At 46.0% G+C, this 19,252-nt stretch overlaps 2 protein-coding genes across 2 annotated transcripts; both read right to left on the bottom strand.

The window, feature by feature from the left end:
• Positions 1–6,374: 6,374 nt before the first annotated feature.
• LOC102254339 (disintegrin and metalloproteinase domain-containing protein 30) lies at positions 6,375–10,777 on the bottom strand. Its single transcript, XM_005879095.1, has 2 exons — positions 8,597–10,777; positions 6,375–6,437 (listed from the first exon to the last, which is right to left on the bottom strand). The coding sequence occupies exons 1-2, from the start codon at positions 10,775–10,777 to the stop codon at positions 6,375–6,377; spliced, it is 2,244 nt and encodes a 747-aa protein (XP_005879157.1).
• A 50-nt stretch (positions 10,778–10,827) lies between these two features.
• Positions 10,828–19,162, bottom strand: LOC102254041 (trimeric intracellular cation channel type B). Its single transcript, XM_014550096.1, is given in 4 exon segments — positions 10,828–10,937; positions 12,913–13,006; positions 17,697–18,196; positions 19,051–19,162. Coding segments are annotated over 4 exon segments (816 nt in total).
• Between the last annotated feature and the right edge of the window lie 90 nt (positions 19,163–19,252).

Below are 19,252 nucleotides of genomic sequence, written 5' to 3'. Positions count from 1 at the left end.
TTACCCCCCCCCCCCACGGTGCACATTTTTACAGTCTTGGACTTCATCCTTTCGTATTTGACAAGGATATTGATCAGGAGCACTTCTGCAAGCAAGCCCTGTAGCATCTGGTGATACTGGAACCAATCCTATCAGCAGAGAGGAAATGAGTCATTCACTGAGGATGTTCATTAACTTACAGTCAGGGAAGAGCTGGAGTCTATGCCCGCTCACTCGGCCCGGATGCAGGGACGGGTGGCAGAAAGCAAGCTCCCTCCTCCACCTCCCCTTCTCCGCCTCCCCTTCTCCACCTCCCCTTCTCCATCTCTCCTGGACCATCTGTTATCTGCTGTGGGGAGAGCTCTAGCAGCTCGAAAGCATCAGCTGATTCGCTCAAGAGGTGGCAATGGAAGTTATGCCACAGAGAGGTCAAGTGAAAAGTCTGTACGTGACCAGCCTCCTCCCTCCCTGCCTGCCTCCTTCCCTTCCTTCCTTCCCTCACTCTTTCAGTCACTTAATTTTATGTCCACTCTACTATTATCCACTTGTTTCTCTTGTGGGGTGAGGGGAAGGGGGCTTACCATATCACATCTTCAAAATTACTAGGTGAAATGTAGCTCTCCTTGTTGCCAAATTCCTTGTTTCATTTGTCTTGTTTTGCATGTAAAAAAAGATTTTTTTATGATATTATTTTATGAGGTATCATTTACATTGCATAAAATGCACACACTTTAAATATGAAGCTTGAAGGACTTTGACAATTTCATACACCTGTGTAACAACAACCAAGATAAAGATATAGAACATTCTCATCACGCCAGAAATTTTTCTCCTGCCCCTTGCCAGTCAACCCCCCACCAAGACAACACCTATTCTGACTCCGAGCACCATAGATTCATTTTGCCTTTTAAAGAAACTTCACATGAATGAAAGCATGTAACATGTACTCTGTCTGGCTTTTTTACACTTGACGTAAGGTTTTTGTGACGCTTCCACATGTCGCCTGTATTAGTAACTTGTGCTTTGCTCATGCTGAGTAGCATTTGGCTGCGTGAATGTAGTAGCACAGACTGTTATATGGTTGCTCATTCTTGGTTGATGGTCAGGGTGGCTATTTCCAGCTTCTGACTAAAGCTGCAATGGACATTCTTAGTCTCTGGTGGACATTGTTCTCATTCCACGACGAGGAGTGGGATGGCTGGGTCGTGGGATGCGTGATTATTTGAGTTGGTTTGAAAGGGGCAGTTTTCCGGCGCATTGGAACCATTTTACACTCCCAGCAGCAATGAGGGAGAACTCCAGGTGCTCCACACCCTGGCGTCACTTGGTGTGGCCAGTCTTTTACCACTTTCCTGTTCATTCAAAACGTAAGACATGCGTTGCCGGTGCTGCCACTGATCACAGAGAACGGGATTAACAACTCCCCAGAGAAAACGGCCCAGGCCTTAAACAGAAGAGGATTCATACGTGGGAGGATCACTCTTCCTTTCCAGGCCTCATTACTGTCTCTAAAGCAATGGCAGCGGAGCGGATAATTTCTGAGGCATTTCTAACTCAGATAATGGATTTGGAGGGAGGCAGGCGAGCATCGTTGTTGGTGTCTGGCCTTTGGCATCAGAGACCCGGGTTCTCACCAGGTTCTGCCACTTACTAGCTGGGGGGCTGGCAGTAGATACTGAGCCCCCAAAATACTCTATTTTCTTACTCAGCTATGAATTGTACATCTACCATAGGAAAGTTTTGAATATTAAATGAGATCATGAGTGCAAAGAGTTTTGCATTGTGCTTGGTACATAGTAAGAACTTAACACATATCAGATTTTTTAAAAAAAATGGACACTTTTACAATATATTCTGGGGTGGGGAGAAGTGGAGTTCGAATGAACGTGGCCAATCTCAGAGTGGCTGACATGACGGAGAAGGCAGTATCCCTCCTGTAGGATCTCCAAAGACTTGAAGTGCTGCATTGTCACACGCATTTTCAAACACAAAACAAAGTAGAAAGGCTTTACTAAGGTGGCATACTTTTACCTGTACATGCATCACTTAGAGTCCATCATGAGCATTTTACTGTTCTTGCTATACCATATATTGGTACATTGACTAACTCCCAATCATCTACCAACCCATGTTGTTGTTGTTTTTTAAAAATACATTTTTTTTAAAAATTTGATTTCAGAGAGGAAGGGAAAGATATAAACATCAGTGATGAGAAAGAATCATTGATCAGCTGCCTCCTGCACGACCCACACTGGGGATCGAGCCTCCAGCTCGGTCAAGTGCCCCGACTGGAAATCGAACCTCGACCTCCTGATTCACAGGTTGACACTCAACCACTGAGCCACCACGGCAGGGCTTAAGTGCATGTCAAAGTAGATCGGAGACATCAGTACCCTTTCCTCTAAATACTTCGTCATACATATCTTTTACTAAAGTTGAATATTTACTTGCAGATTTAAAAAAATTTTTTGAGGTAAAATTTACATACAACACAATGCACACATGTCTAGCATACGTCTGCAGAGTTTTGACAAGTGCATATTAACATGCCAACCAAACCCCTGGAAAGATATAGAACCTCTCCACCACTCTAGAAAGTTCCTCATGCCCGTTCCCAACCAATTCCTCCCTCCACGGGCAAGTGCTGCTCTGATTTTTTCCATCATAGATTAATCTTAAACCCCAGGACTTCTATCACTGGAATTAAAGGGTATATACTCTTTTGTGTACAACTTTGTTTCTTTTTCATTGTTCTCTTTTTGCTTTCCATAGAACGATTATATCACAGTTGATCCATCCTATTGACAGATACCTGGATGGTCCCAGTTTTTGCTCTAATAATAAAGCTGTTATGAACATTCTCGTATACGTCCTTTTGTGGACATGTTTTAATTTCTCTTGAACACCTAGGGATTACTGACTAATAGAATAGGTGAATAGGTATTTGTTTAATTTTAAGAATCTGCCAGACTTTTACCCAAAGTGGTTAAATCTTTATGCATTCCCACCACTCTGTACGAGAGGGCAGAAAGCTTTTGCTACTTCCAAAGGGGTTTTCCATCTACATGTTTGCATTGGTCTAACTGGAGACATGGCTGATGACTTCAGGACCAAGACTATAGCCTCCAGGGACGCCTCCACCACCACCATCACCTGCGTTTTAGGAAGTAGGCTAATTGTGTAAGGAATCCTAGGACCCATGTGAGTTCCTGTCAGACCACACAGGGTACTCAAATGATTAGGGCTGACACGCCGAGCTCAAAAGGTTCGCCATCACTGGTCTAACTGGACACATGGCTGATGACTTCAGGACCAAGACTATGGCCTCCAGGGACACCTCCACCACCACCATCACCTGGGTTTTAGGAAGTGGGCTAATTGTGTAAGGAATCCTAGGACCCGTGTGAGTTCCTGTCAGACCACACGGGGTACTCAAATGATTAGGGCAGAGGAGGCTCTGGGGTCACTGGCAGGGAAGTGTCTCCTGGTGATTCATTCATTACACCTGTGCTTTGGGGGCAGGGAAATGTATTTTTTGTCCTTCTTGGTTAACCCTTGAAGATAAGGATGGTCAAAAAATCTATCATTTCTAGAAACTCAGGTGTTGATAAGATTTAAAAGAGAGGAATGCAGGTATTGACCATGACGTCTTCCATGCAATGCTTCTGAGATCAGGGGGCATCAAATTTGAGCCTGTGGTCAAAGAATAGAGTCAAATACAAGAGTTTTTTGTTGTTGTTTTTTTAAGGAGACATCAGTTGTTTTCCCAGAGCAGAGATGGAGTCTTTTGTTGTTTACTTTCCTCTCTAATATAGCCCATATGCTTAGCTGAGAGAGCCTCTTTATATCTCTTCGAATGATGATGTCTTTGTTCAACAATTTCCTGAACATTCTTTAGATAAGAATTTTATGGGCATCCTTCATGGGGTTCAGCCTTAAAATTAATAAATCTTATGGTTTTATTGCAAAGTCTTACGTGTGTCTCCTTTAAAGACGACACAATTTATAACACCCAAGCTTTGTAAATGTCTCCTCCCTTTATGTCCACATCCGACGGGCAAACATTTGGCCATGGCTCAGGTGGCCACGGAGTTGGCTCAGTGCTGTGAATACAGCAACCCAAGAACCTCTTATCTGAAAGAACCCCAGGAATGCCTGGACCCAGGAGACAGGAGGCATTCAGTCAGTTCCTTTAGGGTGCCTTGCTTCAAAAAACAAAGTAGTTGAAAAGGAACCAGAATTACAGGATATCAAAGACAAAGGAGAACTTAGAGGTGATTGGAACCTCTTCCTTATCTTACAAGGAAGAGAATGGGACCGAAGCAGAGGTAGGCCTGGCTTTTGTGCTCGCAGTTCATTGGCGACCCTTACAGTTAAAATCAGTTTATGATGAAGGAGAACTATACCCCAGCAAGCTCAACTTCAAGTGGGTTAATTGAAAGGACAAAGAAGCGTGTTGCTGGAGCAAAGCATGGCTGGGCCTTGGGAGCTCCAACCTGAAGTGAAGCTCAACACACTTGGTGTTCCTTGAATTTCTCCCTAGTTGGCCCTCCCCTGAGTTCGCCTCTTCTTTATATCCTCCCACTGATTCCTCAGCTCAGCAGCTGACTTCCCAGAGAAAACAGCCTTCGGACTTACCCTTCCCTTATTGTCTCCTCATTACACTCCCAAGTTCTGCTCCCTACCGAGTTCATCTCTGTGCCCCTGCCTCTTCCTTCGCTGCTCCCAGTGCCCAGAGACCTCCATCCTCTCGGGGAGGCAGAGCCAGGCAGCCTGATGGGGCTTTCCCAGCAGCCCATGCGACGGCCAGGACCCTTCCATTTCCCACTTTCTACCACATTGTACCCTCAGAGACTTCCCTACCTCTTCTCTCGCTTCACATCCAATTTCATGAAGATCTGGTCTAGACCTGTGACCTCCCTTCCTAATGCCCCACTCACATCACAACCTTCTGGTGTCTGGCATCGCTCCTCAGCCGTTCCTCACAGTTCACTCCTTACTCAAGTGACTCCAACCTCCCTTTGGCTAAATTCAGTGTTTCTTGCCCTAACTGGTTTGGCTCAGTAGTTAGAGTGTCGGCCTGTGGACTGAAGGGTCCCAGGTTCGATTCCCAGGTCAAGGGCACATGCTCGGGTTGCGGGCTTGATCCCCAGTGTGGGGTGTGCAGGAGGCAGCTGATCAATGATTCCCTCTCATCATTGATGTTTCTCTCTCTCCCCCCTTTCTGAATTCAATAAAAATATAAAAAATAAATAAATCCAGTGGTTCTTCAACTCTGCTCAGTATTTTCCCTGTTGACCACAGCATCTTCCTTGCAATGCTTCTGAGACTACCTCTGATCTTGACTCTCCTCCTGCATAGATATCTGCTTCTTCCCAGGTCATCACAGGCTTCCCCTCCCCCAGCCTGGCCTGGAATATCATTCAGCTGTAAAAAGGAAACGCTGCCATTTGCAACAACATGGAAGAACCTGGAGGGCATTATGCTAACTGAAAGAAGGCAGACAGAGATTTACAGATTCTATGTGGTATTACTTATATGTAGAATGTAAAAAAAAGCATTCATTTCATAGAAACAGAGAATAGAATGGTGGTTGCCAGAGGCTGGGAGGGAAAGGGAAAATGGGTAGATGGAGCTCAAAGGGTACAAACTATCACTTACAAGTAATATAGTTCTGAGAATCTAATGTACAGCATGGCGATGATACTTGTTAATAATGTACCGGAAATTTGCTTAGAGTTCTCATTAAGCATCCTCATCAGTGCCCCCCCCCCCAATTAACTATGTGAGGTGACAGATCTGTTCATTATTTTGATCTTGGTAGTCATTCCACAATGTATATGTATATCAAACCACCACATTGTACACTTTATATCTCTTCAATTACATTTGTCAATTATTTCTGAATACAGTAGAAAAATGGGCAAGATGGTAAATATTATGTACATTTTATCACAATTAAAATTTTTCCTCCTCTCTCTAAATTCACTTTCATAATATCTATATCATGTTTCCTTGAACAATGTCATTACTTATTAGTTACATAATTGTGAGCAGGTGGTTTAACCTTGTTGTGCCTCAATTTCTCTTTCAGAAAACAGGAAAACACCACCTCCTCACAGAGTTATTGTCAGGAGTATGACAGTAATACACGTGAGACGTTGCCTGGCATGCAGTGAACTCTCAATACACAGCAGCCATCATTGTCAGCATTGGGGCTGTAAATCAATGTCCTTGCTTTCTTTCAGAACCTTTTCTAGTGATGACCAAGCTTGACCACCACAAAATACAGGTTATCTTGATGTCCTCTGAGTAAAAATAGCCCCCAAACAGTCCACGGGGACCACTATTATGAAGCATGCTCAACCTCTTCTGTAATGAGAAGAATGATGTAGCTAAGATGAGAGGATGCTGGGGTGGTGGACAGTGGACTTGTGGTCCTTGGAGAAGGAGGTGCCCTGGGGCCTGGTGAGAGAACAGCAGGGAGGCTCAGCCTAGAACAGTGGTCGGCAAACTGTGGCTCGCGAGCCACATGCGGCTCTTGGCCCCTTGAGTGTGGCTCTTCCTAAGCCTTAGGAGCACCCTAATTAAGTTAATAACAGTGTACCTACCTATATAGTTTAAGTTTAAAAAATTTGGCTCTCAAAAGAAATTTCAATCGTTGTACTGTTGATATTTGGCTCTGTTGACCAATGAGTTTGCCGACCACTGGCCTAGAACAAGACTGAAAACACCTGGGTTGACAAGGTCTTCGAAGGATGAGACCCTTCCTGGGCAGGAGAGGCGGACACTGACTCCTCCCAAGGCCTACTCAGCCCCCCCTCCCCACAAATCACCAGAAAAAGGGGAAAGAATCTTTGGAGGCGAACAGGGGGGTCCTGGGACGTGGAAGGCGTTCCTCACTCTCCTCTGCTCCACTTAGGGGGAGTGGCAAACCTAGAGCGAGGTGTCCCTGTGAGCAGAATCCCAAAGCACAGAATATTGTTAGATCCTTGTCCTCTGAATACTGCCAGGGGGGTGTCGTCATTTATGGACTGAGATGCAAAGCAAGAGATTAGTGTCCTAACCCACTGAGGTCACCCAAACCTGAGTCAGAGACCACACGTCCATAGAGCTGGAGTGGCCCAGACAGTGACTATCCAGGGCGAAAAGCTTATCTGAGGGACACTCCTGGTAGAGCATCGCTTCCCATTTGTAAACCGTGGAGGTCACCATTGATTGTTCAGCAGGGGCCAGACACAGGCATTCTCACTGGCCACACCGAGGGAGGCCGAGGGAAAGGCAAAGGATCCCTCTGTTTGCTGGGATTCTGAGAGGCAGGACTCTGCTCTGACAGCCACTGTAATTGCATGAGACTCACACCATCCAGAGCTTTAGTTCAGAAAAGCCACCAGGGGATCCCTCTCAGGACACGCCAACCTCGCTCACGAACTAGGCCAAGCGAACACTAGGCAAGCAAAGTGCACTGGTTTGTCTCCCAAACAAGAATACCATTTATTTTGCTGATCAACCATGAAGGAAAATTAAGTGGAAAAGAGTTTGGAGAAGAATGAAGAGCCATTTGGATAAATGATAAACTTGTTCAAGATATGACCCTGTGTTACTGAGGGACTGAGGGCTCCTTGGGTCCCTTTTTCTTCTTTTTTTTAGATTGTTTTGCTGGGGGTTTTTTCACTTCAGTGTCAGCTGGTGGTACTTCTTTTTCTTTGGGTTTTATCTCTCCGGGTTTTACTTCTCCGGGTTTTACTTCTTCGGGTTTTACTTCTTCGGGTTTTACTTCTTCGGGTTTTACTTCTTCGGGTTTTACTTCTTCGGGTTTTACTTCTTCGGGTTTTACTTCTTCGGGTTTTACTTCTTCGGGTTTTACTTCTTCGGGTTTTACTTCTTCGGGTTTTACTTCTTCGGGTTTTACTTCTTCGGGTTTTACTTCTTCGGGTTTTACTTCTTCGGGTTTTACTTCTTCGGGTTTTACTTCTTCGGGTTTTACTTCTTCGGGTTTTACTTCTTCGGGTTTTACTTCTTCGGGTTTTACTTCTTCGGGTTTTACTTCTTCGGGTTTTACTTCTTCGGGTTTTACTTCTTCGGGTTTTACTTCTTCGGGTTTTACTTCTTCGGGTTTTACTTCTTCGGGTTTTACTTCTTCGGGTTTTACTTCTTCGGGTTTTACTTCTTCGGGTTTTACTTCTTCGGGTTTTACTTCTTCGGGTTTTACTTCTTCGGGTTTTACTTCTTCGGGTTTTACTTCTTCGGGTTTTACTTCTTCGGGTTTTACTTCTTCGGGTTTTACTTCTTCGGGTTTTACTTCTTCGGGTTTTACTTCTTCGGGTTTTACTTCTTCGGGTTTTACTTCTTCGGGTTTTACTTCTTCGGGTTTTACTTCTTCGGGTTTTACTTCTTCGGGTTTTACTTCTTCGGGTTTTACTTCTTCGGGTTTTACTTCTTCGGGTTTTACTTCTTCGGGTTTTACTTCTTCGGGTTTTACTTCTTCGGGTTTTACTTCTTCGGGTTTTACTTCTTCGGGTTTTACTTCTTCGGGTTTTACTTCTTCGGGTTTTACTTCTTCGGGTTTTACTTCTTCGGGTTTTACTTCTTCGGGTTTTACTTCTTCGGGTTTTACTTCTTCGGGTTTTATCTCTTTGGAACTTAAATAGCTTCCTATCAATCGCCTGAAAAACACGATAACCACGGAGATGACTAATAAAGCAATGCGAGATAACATAAGGGACACGACCTGGACAGTGGCGGACACCTCCTCCGGAATCTCTCCCGGCGGCCCGCTGTCAATGCTCCCTCCGTACCCTTGCTCCTCACAGAGCGGAGGCGCCCAGCCGTACATGCAGTGGCAGTTCCTGTTATTGTTGCAATAGCCTCTGTGGTTGCACTTCTCAGGCTCACAGTCAAAGCGCAGGATTGAAACATTATAACAAGTTGTGTTCACACATATCCGGTCCGTGCCACAGGAGGTGCCGTCATAGACCACACCCCGGTCAGGGATCCCCATGGGGACCAAGGACAGACGATAGCCTAGGCCCCAGCACATCAGATTTTCATCCTCCAGATGAGTAGAAATGATGCTCGTGTGCTCTGGCATGTCAGGGAGGGTTTCGACGTTGATACACTGCACCCTGCCACATACCGTGTTTCTCTTAGTACACTTTTTATAGTTACCAGCTCCTATCATCCCACAGTTCCCATATTGATCCCCTATTGAATTAACTGTTTCAAAGCACTGAGTGGGAGCCTCCCTGGCATCAGATCCAAAAATGCTTTGGCACTGCATATATGCAGAATGACACCCCTTCTGGAAACAACGGGCGCTGTATTTGCACGGGGTGCCATCCTGCTTATACGTGTCATTTGGGCAGAAACTGGAGGTCCCGTCGCAGTACTCTGCAAGGTCGCATTCGGTTTCTTCCTTCCGACACATATATCCCGATGGACGAAACTGACATTCAGAGCAGCAAAGTCCAAAGCTACAATTGGCACCCGGTCTGAGCCTGCAACCTGGTTCACAGCAAAGGTCGTCTTCACAGTCCTCTAAGGAACCACAGTCACACTCCTCCTCGTCTTCCACAATTTTGTTTCCGCACCTCTTCACCACATAATCTTCTCCCGGGATATTATTTAGACAGTTTGCTTCTTTATGAACGTGGTTGAAAAACTGAATAATACTACAATTGCTAAACCCATGTCGTCCAGTGCCCATGATGCAACTCCGCCGACCCCTACACCTGCACAATGGCCCATCATGGCTCATTCCCAAACTATGGCCCAGATTATGAGCGGTCCAAGTGGCAGGTCCAAGGATGCTTGTGTCTAGAAAAACAGATACAGATCCTGCATACCTCTCAGTGCACACGATTCCCCAGGACCATGCAAGAGCATCAATGTAATGCCTTTTGATGAATAGTTGTGACCAATCTACTTTAAACTGTCGACTTAGTATATTTCTTTGGTATATCAAAAATTGGCCTAGAGCTTGCTGCAATGTCGGAAAATTAATATTCACTCTGTCTTGATCTGACCATACTTCAAGTGCACGCAGTTGTACTCTCGTACGGACTTCCTGAAGGTAGGTATCGACAATCGAAGTCAGAAGAATGGCATCATTTGTGATATCGGTAATATTGGAATTTGAAAACTCAAATCTCTCATGATCAAAGATCAGGCCTAATTCGTAATATTTTTGGTGCATCGAGGGTCCAGTGTAGTCACTATACCGAGCCATGATGTCAGGCTGGGCCATCTGCTCTTCTGTTTCATCACCAGTGACGCCACAGAGCTGATCCTGAAACCCCCCCTCGTTCTTCAGGAGATATAGGGCATGTTCAAAACTTGGAGAGGCCTTGAGGGGCTCGATTTGGTAATATTTGGCATCAATTTTCAATATGCCTCGGAGACCCCCCGCGCATGTACTGAGAGTAGCTTCAGAATCCTCAGCTCCTTCCACCACGCCCACATAGTTGCAGTCCCTGGGTATGTAAGGGTGATCCTCCACGAGCTCCCCCTCTTCTGTGTAGGAGAAAACCTTCAGGTGTCGGGGCAACAGAAACCTCTTGGGCCACAGGTGGACGACATGCTTCTTGCCTTGTACCTGCAGGAGGTAGGACATGCGTTTGGTCGTGCCCTGCTTCCCTCCCCGGAAGCTCAGCTTTCTGGGGATGGTGATTTCAGATGAGTCAAACACCCACTTCGGGAGAAAATTTAAATCCTCGCCGAGGGAGTCAACCAGGAGCAACGCCAGGACCAGCACTGGGAGCAAATGGCCTTGGGATACTAAGGTCCTCACTGACCTCATGGCACAGCTGTTCCCCAGTGAGTCCGCCCCTGCACTTCCAGGCACGGCCGCTAGAGGCGCGCAGAGCGCGGGGGCTCGCTGGGCAGGGTGTGCTGGAGCGCCAGCCTAGGTGTAGGATGGGTCAGGGCGCAGGTCCTGCCCAAGGCATCTAGTTCGTTTTCTGGGCGGTGCCGTTGGGCGCACGTGGAAGAAACGCCACAAAGGTGCGCGAGAATCCAAGAGAAAGAGAGACTGTTGGCTCGAGGGTCGGTGAAAGTCAGAGAGCAGCTTGGGCAAAGGAGCAGGAGTAGAGAAATCGTGGGAAGAAAGGGGAAGCTGTTCAGGTGACTGTATCCAGTGCCATTTCTTCTGTTTGTACAGGCCCTGGGACAGCCCTGATGTTCTCCACCGGCTGGAATCGGTGTTTATAGGCCTCTGCTCACACCGCCACCACGTGGTTCCCAGTTTCCCACTGGACTCGGTTGCGACAAAGGGCAGGAGCCGGGAGCCTGCAGGAGCAGCAGAGCCTGAAAATGTCAGTTGACCCCCACCCCCACCCCACCCGGGGCGGCCCCTGGCTTCAGGCAACAGGCCGTTTCCCAGAAGGCCTCACACTGCCAGGTGGTTCTTCCTCTTGTGTGTCCTTGGGGTGCCAGGGGTCAGTGTGGTTTGCTGGTGTGTGTTGCACTGGTGGGAGAATCTCAGAAGACGAAAGTACCCGAGAAAGAGCTAAACCCAGGAACTTTCAGGGAAAGGCAGGTGATTGTTTGTTTGCAGTGTAAGTGATGGGTGAGAAAGCAGACCCCAAAGGTCTGTAGAAGACCCTGCTCAGACAATGGAGGGACTTGTCCTTGGGAAGGATAAACCTCAAGGTCATAAGTCTGTTGAGGGATTCTGTCACTAGAAGAACATTCCTGGTTTGTCCTAGGGCCGTGGTCGGCAAACTGCGGCTCGTGAGCCACATGCGGCTCTTTGGCCCCTTGAGTGTGGCTCTTCCTAAGCCTTAGGAGTACCCTAATTAAGTTAATAACAAAGTACCTACCTATATAGTTTAAGTTTAAAAAATTTGGCTCTCAAAAGAAATTTCAATTGTTGTACTGTTGATATTTGGCTCTGTTGACTAATGAGTTTGCCGACCTCTGTCCCAGGGAATTCATTCTGGCTGCATCCAGGGAAAGGGAGAAAGGACCAGCCTGAGTCAGGAAGACTAGTTAGGAAACTCTGGTAACAATGCAGACAAGCGATGTTCTCCATGGGCCAGACGTGAACTGCTGGGAACTGCTGAGGAGAGATGCCAGAGACCAGAAGGCTGCGAGGAGCATGGCCCAGTCGTTGTGGGCACGCGAGGTGTGACCAGGGCCTTGGAGATAAGCTCTTCCCCTTCTGCACAGCGACCCAGGTGTCCCAGAGGACTCCCCTGTGTGATCTGACTGTCCCGGCAGAGTCCCCCGTCCCCCGCAGAAATGTCTCTGCTCATAGAGGATGCAGTCATCTTTGCAAGGTTGTGCTTTCTACTCTAGTGTGTGTGTGTGGGAAGGTGTTGAATTACTTGCTGGGGCAGCAGCATTTCACAGGTTTCACTGGATTCTGTTTTACTTATTGGAGGAATCATTATGGTCACAACTGTGGTTAATGGACAGAGAAGCACTGTGTCTCAGATCAAAGAAAAGTGTACCAGTGGAAGATTAACCAGTGGGTGCCTTCGTCAGAGCGGACCTGCCAGTACAGCGCACTGATTTATTGAGAACTCCTCTCCCTTTAAGGACAATGGCCTAGGTGGGGGCAAAGGTGGGGGAGCTGCCCTCATTTTACTTTGTGATTTCCAAACGCATTCCTTCAAACTTGTCAAGGGCCCTGGGCTTCTTCCAGGACCCGCACATGCCAAGTTTGAAAACAAAGTCCTTTTTGAGTTGCTCGAGCATATGAAAAACATCCCCTGCCTCACAGTGGCAAATGCCTCCCCTCCCCACGTTTAGATAACTCCCCAGCAGGGCTGAATGGATCTTTGTGAAACCCTCCAAAAGCAATTTGCTTCCGGGCTGGTCCCCAGACATGAGACATTGCAGTAGGAAAAGGAATTTGAGAGACTTACCAGCAACTGAATGGATGCCTGTAGGATGGCGGGGCTGCTCTGGGCCCCATTGTAACAAGCTCACCGGAAACCCCTGGAAACCGGGAGCTGGTGGGGGAGCAGCACTTGGTTTTCTCTGTGATGGTTATCACTGTGGCAGGAAGTATCAGGTGTGTTCCCTGGGGGGACAGCGAAGGCAAGGTGTGAGGAGCTGTCAGTGGAAAGGCAGGAAGTAGCTGTGAGGGGTGTGCAGGCAGCAGAGAGAGGGAAGGCCCAGAATCTCTCAGAAAGCTGCCAGACCTGTTCCTGTGGCATCAGGAGCCTTAAAGCAGAGAGACCCAGGCTACATAAAGGCATCTTGTAATGGGCGGAGAAAGGCCCGGCATGGAGGGCCCCGGGGGAAAGGATCCATTCAAATAGTCGTTATGAATAGACTCTCAAGTTCCAGAGTAAGAATCCGCGACCCATTCAGAATGCGGTCCTAGGTGGCGGGCTGGGGTCTGGATGAGTGTGTAGACAGAGGGAAACTTTACAACTTGCTGCTTGTAATGTGGCTTCTCGCTCAGTGGGCACTGAAAGTGGGGTGCACTACCTGGAATCGCTTCTTTCACCTGTGCTCTTACGATGGGACACTGTTGTTGTTTTTTAAATATATTTTTATTAATTTCAGAGAGGAAGGGAGAGGGAGAGAGAGAAACACCAATGTTGAGAGAGACTCATTGATCGGCTGCCTCCTGCATGGGATCGAGCCCGCAACCAGGGCATGTGCCCTTGACCAGAATCCAACCCAGGACCTTTCAGTTCATAGGCTGATGCTCTGTCCATTGAGGCAAACCAGCTAGGGTGATGGGACACTGTTCTAAGTAAGTTATTTTTGGTTTGAAGTCACAGAATCCAATTTGACTAGCTTAAAGGATTATAGACAAGCAAGCAAACAACAATAAAACTGCAGAAAGAATTTAGTGAGAGCACAAAAAAGCATCTCGTGGATTTCAGGTGAGTTTGGAGCAATAGGCTTTGCAGAGATTCGCAGGGAGCAGGGCCATTTGCAGACCAGAGCTCACACCGTCATACTCCTGCATTCCAATGACAGTCTCACTGGCCCAGTGGGCGGGTGTCTCTTCCTGCTCAAGTAAACATGGTCTTGGGGGAAGAATCACAACAGACCACCTGGCTTTCTGGGACCTTCTTGGTCAAATGGGGGTTGTCAGCCAAGGGCTGGACACATCTCTTAAAGTTATCCACTTGTATACAAGGAATAGGAGACCCTTAGCCTCCTTTGTGGGTAGAGAGAGAGAGAGGCAATATGGCCTCATCACTCACAGACGCACCAGTATGGTTGATGCAGGGTTGATGTAGAGTCCAGAGTGCCGGGTTCATATCCCAGCGTGCTGCTGTGATTGTCCAAGTCATGGTAACATGGGTGTAACACAACTTGATCGCCATTGCCATACTTACAACAGGTGAAAAAATGAAGAGTGTATTTAGAGGCAAAGAGGAAACCAAGTCATTTCCAAGACAAATTTCCTCCATATTCCTGTTTCAGAGTTGAGCAGCCTTCAAAGCATGCCAACCCATCCACATTTTCCTAAGTATCTCCAGACAAGGAAGCCATATTGAGGCCATCTCCTGAAACCACATTCTTTTTTTTTTCCAGTTTTTTTTATTGCATTTATTGGAGTGATATTGGTTAATACATTTATATAGGTTCCAGATGCACAATGCTATACTATAGCAGCTGTAGGTTGTGTTGTGTGTTCACCAACCCAAGTCATGTCTCCTTCCTGAGTCCACACTCTAAGTCAATGGTTCTCAACCTTCCTTTAATACAGTTCCTCATGTTGTGGTGACCCCCAACCATAAAATTATTTTTGTTGCTACTTCATAACTGTAATTTTGCTACTGTTATGAATCGTAATGTAAATATCTGATATGTAGGATGTATTTTCATTGTTACAAATTGAACGTAATTAAAGCGTAGTGATTAATCACAAAGACAATATGTAATTATATATGTGTTTTCCGATGGTCTTAGGCGACCCCTGTGAAAGGGTCGTTCGACCCCCCAAAGCGGTTGCGACCCACAGGTTGAGAACCGCTGCTCTAAGTGCTAACGATGTTCAAATTGTGAACAGTGTCCTTCATTTTTTTTTTTTTCTTTTTCCTGCTCAGCACCCTGGATGCTTTCTGGGGCTGCATTTCAGTCCAAACAAAGCACATCTCAGAAGTCAGACATTCCAGGAGATCTTCAGAGTGACTTAGAGTCTCTGATACTCATTCACTTCGTAAGCGTCTGTTTTTCTCCAGAAAGAAGTGATTGGGAGGTTTCCTGTAGTTTATTTTTATAGATAAGAAAAGAGGAAGCATGAAGAGGATAAAGGGGTTCAAATATATGATGACAGAAGGAAACTAGACTTTCACTGGTGAGCACACAATGGCATATACAGATGATAGAAAGGTACACATGGGAAACTTAGTTAATGTTATTAACTGATGTTACCTCCATAAATTTAAATTTAAAAAAGTGAAAAAAAAGTGCAGATTTAGCTATGTTCCTGTGCTTTTCAGATTGGTCCAATATGTGTACCAACCACTCTTACATATGAAAGCTCAGTGTAATGAATTAGTTTCTCTAGCATCTTTGTGAACCAGGGAAGCACCAGGAAGGAAGGTCATTTAACTCCAGATGGGTCCACATGATCCACACTGTGTTCATGGTGACCCACGTATAGGTCCCTAGAGAGTAGAGATGAGGTTAGCTTACCTTCATCTCCTCTTTCTCTCATTTCTTCACCACATCCTGTATCAACTCTGACTCAATTGTAATAGTTTGAGGAGGATAGGTGTTCCTTTTTCTTTGAATGTTTGGCAAAACTCACTGGGAGTTTTTTTCATTACTGCTTCAATCTCATTAGTTGTTGATTGGTCTATATTAGGTTTTCTGATTCTTTCTGATTGTGTTTTGGAAGATTGTATGTTTCTAGGACTTTGTTCATTTTGCCCAGGTTGTCCCATTTGTTGGCATATAGTTGTTCATAATATTTCACTACCCTATTGCCTGTGTCCATGGGCTTTGCATATCCTATATAATAAAACCCTGATATGCAAATAGACCAAACAGCTGAATGACCAGTCGCTATGACAGGCATTGACCATCAGAGGCAGATGCTCAACACAGGAGCTGCCCCCTGGTCATCAGTGCGCTCACACAGGGCAAGTGCTGCTCAGCCAGAAGCTGGGCTCATGGCTGGCTAGTGCAGTGGCTGCGGCGGGAGTCTCTTCCACCTCTGCCTCCACAGCAGTGCTAAGGACCCCTCAGATGATGTCCATGGGGAGCGGGCCTAAGCTGGCAGGCATACATCCCCCAAGGGGTCCCGGACTGCAAGAGGGCACAGGCCAGGCTGAGGGAGCTCCCCTCCCCTGCCCCCATGCAGGAATATCATGCACCAGGCCTCTAGTAAGTATATAAATTCTTTGGTTTATCTCTTGTTGTTCCTTCAACCCCACATCAGGGTATGTCAGTCTGTTCCATGCCTCCATGCTTCGGGTCTTATTTTGTTGGTCAATTCATTTTAATCATTAAATTCCACAAATAAGTGAAATAATGTGATATTTGTCTTTCTCAGATTGGCTTATTTCACTTAGTATAGTATTTTCCAGGTCTATCCATGCTGTCCTAAAGGGTAAGAGAACCCTCTTTTTTATAGCTGCATAGTATTCCATGTGTAAATGTTCCACAGCTTTTTTACCCACTCATCTACTGATGGGCACTTGGGCTGCTATGAATGTAGGAATGCATATATTTTTTCTGATTGGTGTTTTGGGTTTTTAGGATATATTCCCAGAAGTGGGATCACTACATCAAGTGGAAGTTCCATTTTTAGTTATTTAAGGAGGCTCCATACTGTTTCCCATAGTGGCTGCACCAATATGTATTCCTACCAGCAGTGAACTAGTATTCACTTTTTCCACATCCTCGCCAGCACTTGATTTTTTGATGATAGCCATTCTGACAGATATAAGGTGATATCTCATTGTTGTTTTAATTTGCATTTCTCTGATGACTAGTGATTTTGAGCATTTTTTTTTTATAATGTCTCTTGGCCATCTGTATGTCCTCTTTGGAGAAATGTCTATTCAGGTCTTCTGCCCATTTTTAAATTGGATTGATGGTCTTCCTTTTGTGAGTTGTATGAGTACTTTATATATTTTGGATATTTCTGGTTTTATTTACCAGGGCCCTCTCTCTTTGTTTCTTGATGAGTTTGGTTAAAGGTTCATCAATCTTGTTTAACTTTTCAAATAAGTATTGTTGTTTTTGTTTTCCCTCTACTTACTCTGGGATTTTTCTGGTTTTCTTGCTCTAATTCCTTTAGGTATAAGATTAGATTGTTTACTTGAGCTTTTTCTTGCTTCTTGAGGAAGGCTGGTAATGCTATGGACTTTCCTCTTAGGACTGCTTTTGCTGTGTCCCATAGAGTTTCTGTTGTTGTGTGTTCACTTTTATTTGTTTCCAGGTAATTTTTTTATTTCTTCTTTCATCTCATTGGGAACTCATTCATCTACAATAATAAAAGCAAAACATGCAATTTGGTGTCACTCCGGTACACCCACCAGCCAATCAGAGCGACCATGCAAATTATCCCCACAAAGATGGCGGTTAATTTGCATACACAGGCGTGGAGCGAAGAATGAAGGATCCGGCCAGAGTGAAGACTGAAGACTGAAGAGGCTTGGCTTCTCCGCTGCCAAGCCTCACTGGGGAGGGAAGAGGAGAAGCCAAGCCTCGCTGCGGCCGGACCAAAGGCCTGGGTCCTGGGTGCTGAAGGAAAACTGGTGCCAGCTGCCAGGGGAAGGAAGGCCTATTGCGCGAATCTTTGTGCAACGGACTTCTAGTGTGAAGATAATTGAGACCAGCAGGGTTACCTTGGCAGGGTAGGACATCTTCATCCACTCATCAGCTTGTGGTGTCCAACCTCCTTTTACCAATAGCTCAACATTTGTGATAATGCTACCACCTGCACCTCGGGCCCATCCAATAGCAATCATGACTATCCAGCCATTTTTGTAATGGCTGTTAGCATGTGTGACTCCACCTACTGTTTTCCAAGTTCTGGTCACATCCTTCATTCCTGCAGCCAAGAGTTGAACAGTTAGGAAAAAAATACCCCTGGGAAACTAGGACACATGGCCAACCCCTCAGCCCCCAATATACCAGATTGAAGATGCCAGTAATATATTAGTGTTGTTTGCAAGAAAGCTCAATGGAGGCTCTGCAAACAGTATATAGGATAAAAGTCCTCCACCAAAGCAGTGGAGCATAGTAGTAAACCGACCTGAAACAGGATTCTTCCATGCCACCGCCGCTGCTCCACAGCGACCCGAGCAGCCGGGGTGACGGGTTCCGGTTCACGTGGTGAGAGCTGGGGGCAGGGCTGTCTTGTGTCTTAACATGTGCTCTATCTTTGATACCATTCCATGTTCAATGTATATTCTGCTGCTTTGGGATGAAATATTCTGTAAATATCAATTCAATCCATCAGATCTAGTGTGTCATTTAAGTCTCTGTTTCCTTGTTGATTATTTTGTCTGAAAGATCTATCCATTGATGACAGTGGGGTGTTAAAGTCCCCTACTGACTGTATTGTTGTTGATCTCACACTTAAAGCTCACCAAGAGTTTATTTTTTTATTTTTTTTTATTTTTATTTTTTTCATCAAGAGTTTTTAAAAAATATATATAGGTGCTCCTATATTAGATGCATTTACGTTTATAAGGGTTCTATCCTCTTGTTGGATCCCTGTATATTATGTAGGGACCTTCTTTGTTTCTTGTTATGACCTTTGTTTTGACAAGGTCTGGGAAGGATGAGACCCTCCTTGGGGAGGACATTTGGACACTGACTCCTCCCAAGGGCCACCCAGTCCTCCTCTCCTCCCCAGAGAGCACCGGACAAAGGGGAGGGAGTTTTTGCAGCCAGACATGAAGGTGGAAGGGGTTCCTCACTCTCTGCTCCACTTAGGGACGTGGCAAACCTAGAGCCAGCTGTCCCTCAGCACACACGCACACAAGAGGTGTCCCTGTGAGCAGAGTCCCAAAGCATAGAATATTGTTAGACTCTTCCTTTCTGGACAGCACCAGGTGTGTCATCATTTATAGACTGAGGTGCAAAGCCAGAGGTGTGGTAGATTAGTGTCCTTAACCCAACTGAGGTCACCCAGACCGAAGCCCTGGGAAACTTGAGTCAGAGACCACACGTCCATAGAGCTGGAGTGGCCCAGACAGTGACTATCCAGGGCGAAAAGCTTATCTGAGGGACACTCCTGGTAGAGCATCGCTTCCCATTTGTAAACCGTGGAGGTCACCATTGATTGTTCAGCAGGGGCCAGACACAGGCATTCTCACTGGCCACACCGAGGGAGGCC

Source organism: Myotis brandtii, unplaced genomic scaffold (assembly GCF_000412655.1).
Source record: "Myotis brandtii unplaced genomic scaffold, ASM41265v1 scaffold582, whole genome shotgun sequence".
Classification (NCBI taxonomy): Eukaryota; Metazoa; Chordata; class Mammalia; order Chiroptera; family Vespertilionidae; genus Myotis; species Myotis brandtii.
Note: the sequence above shows the minus strand (reverse complement) of the source record. Positions and strands in the feature narration are given on the sequence as shown.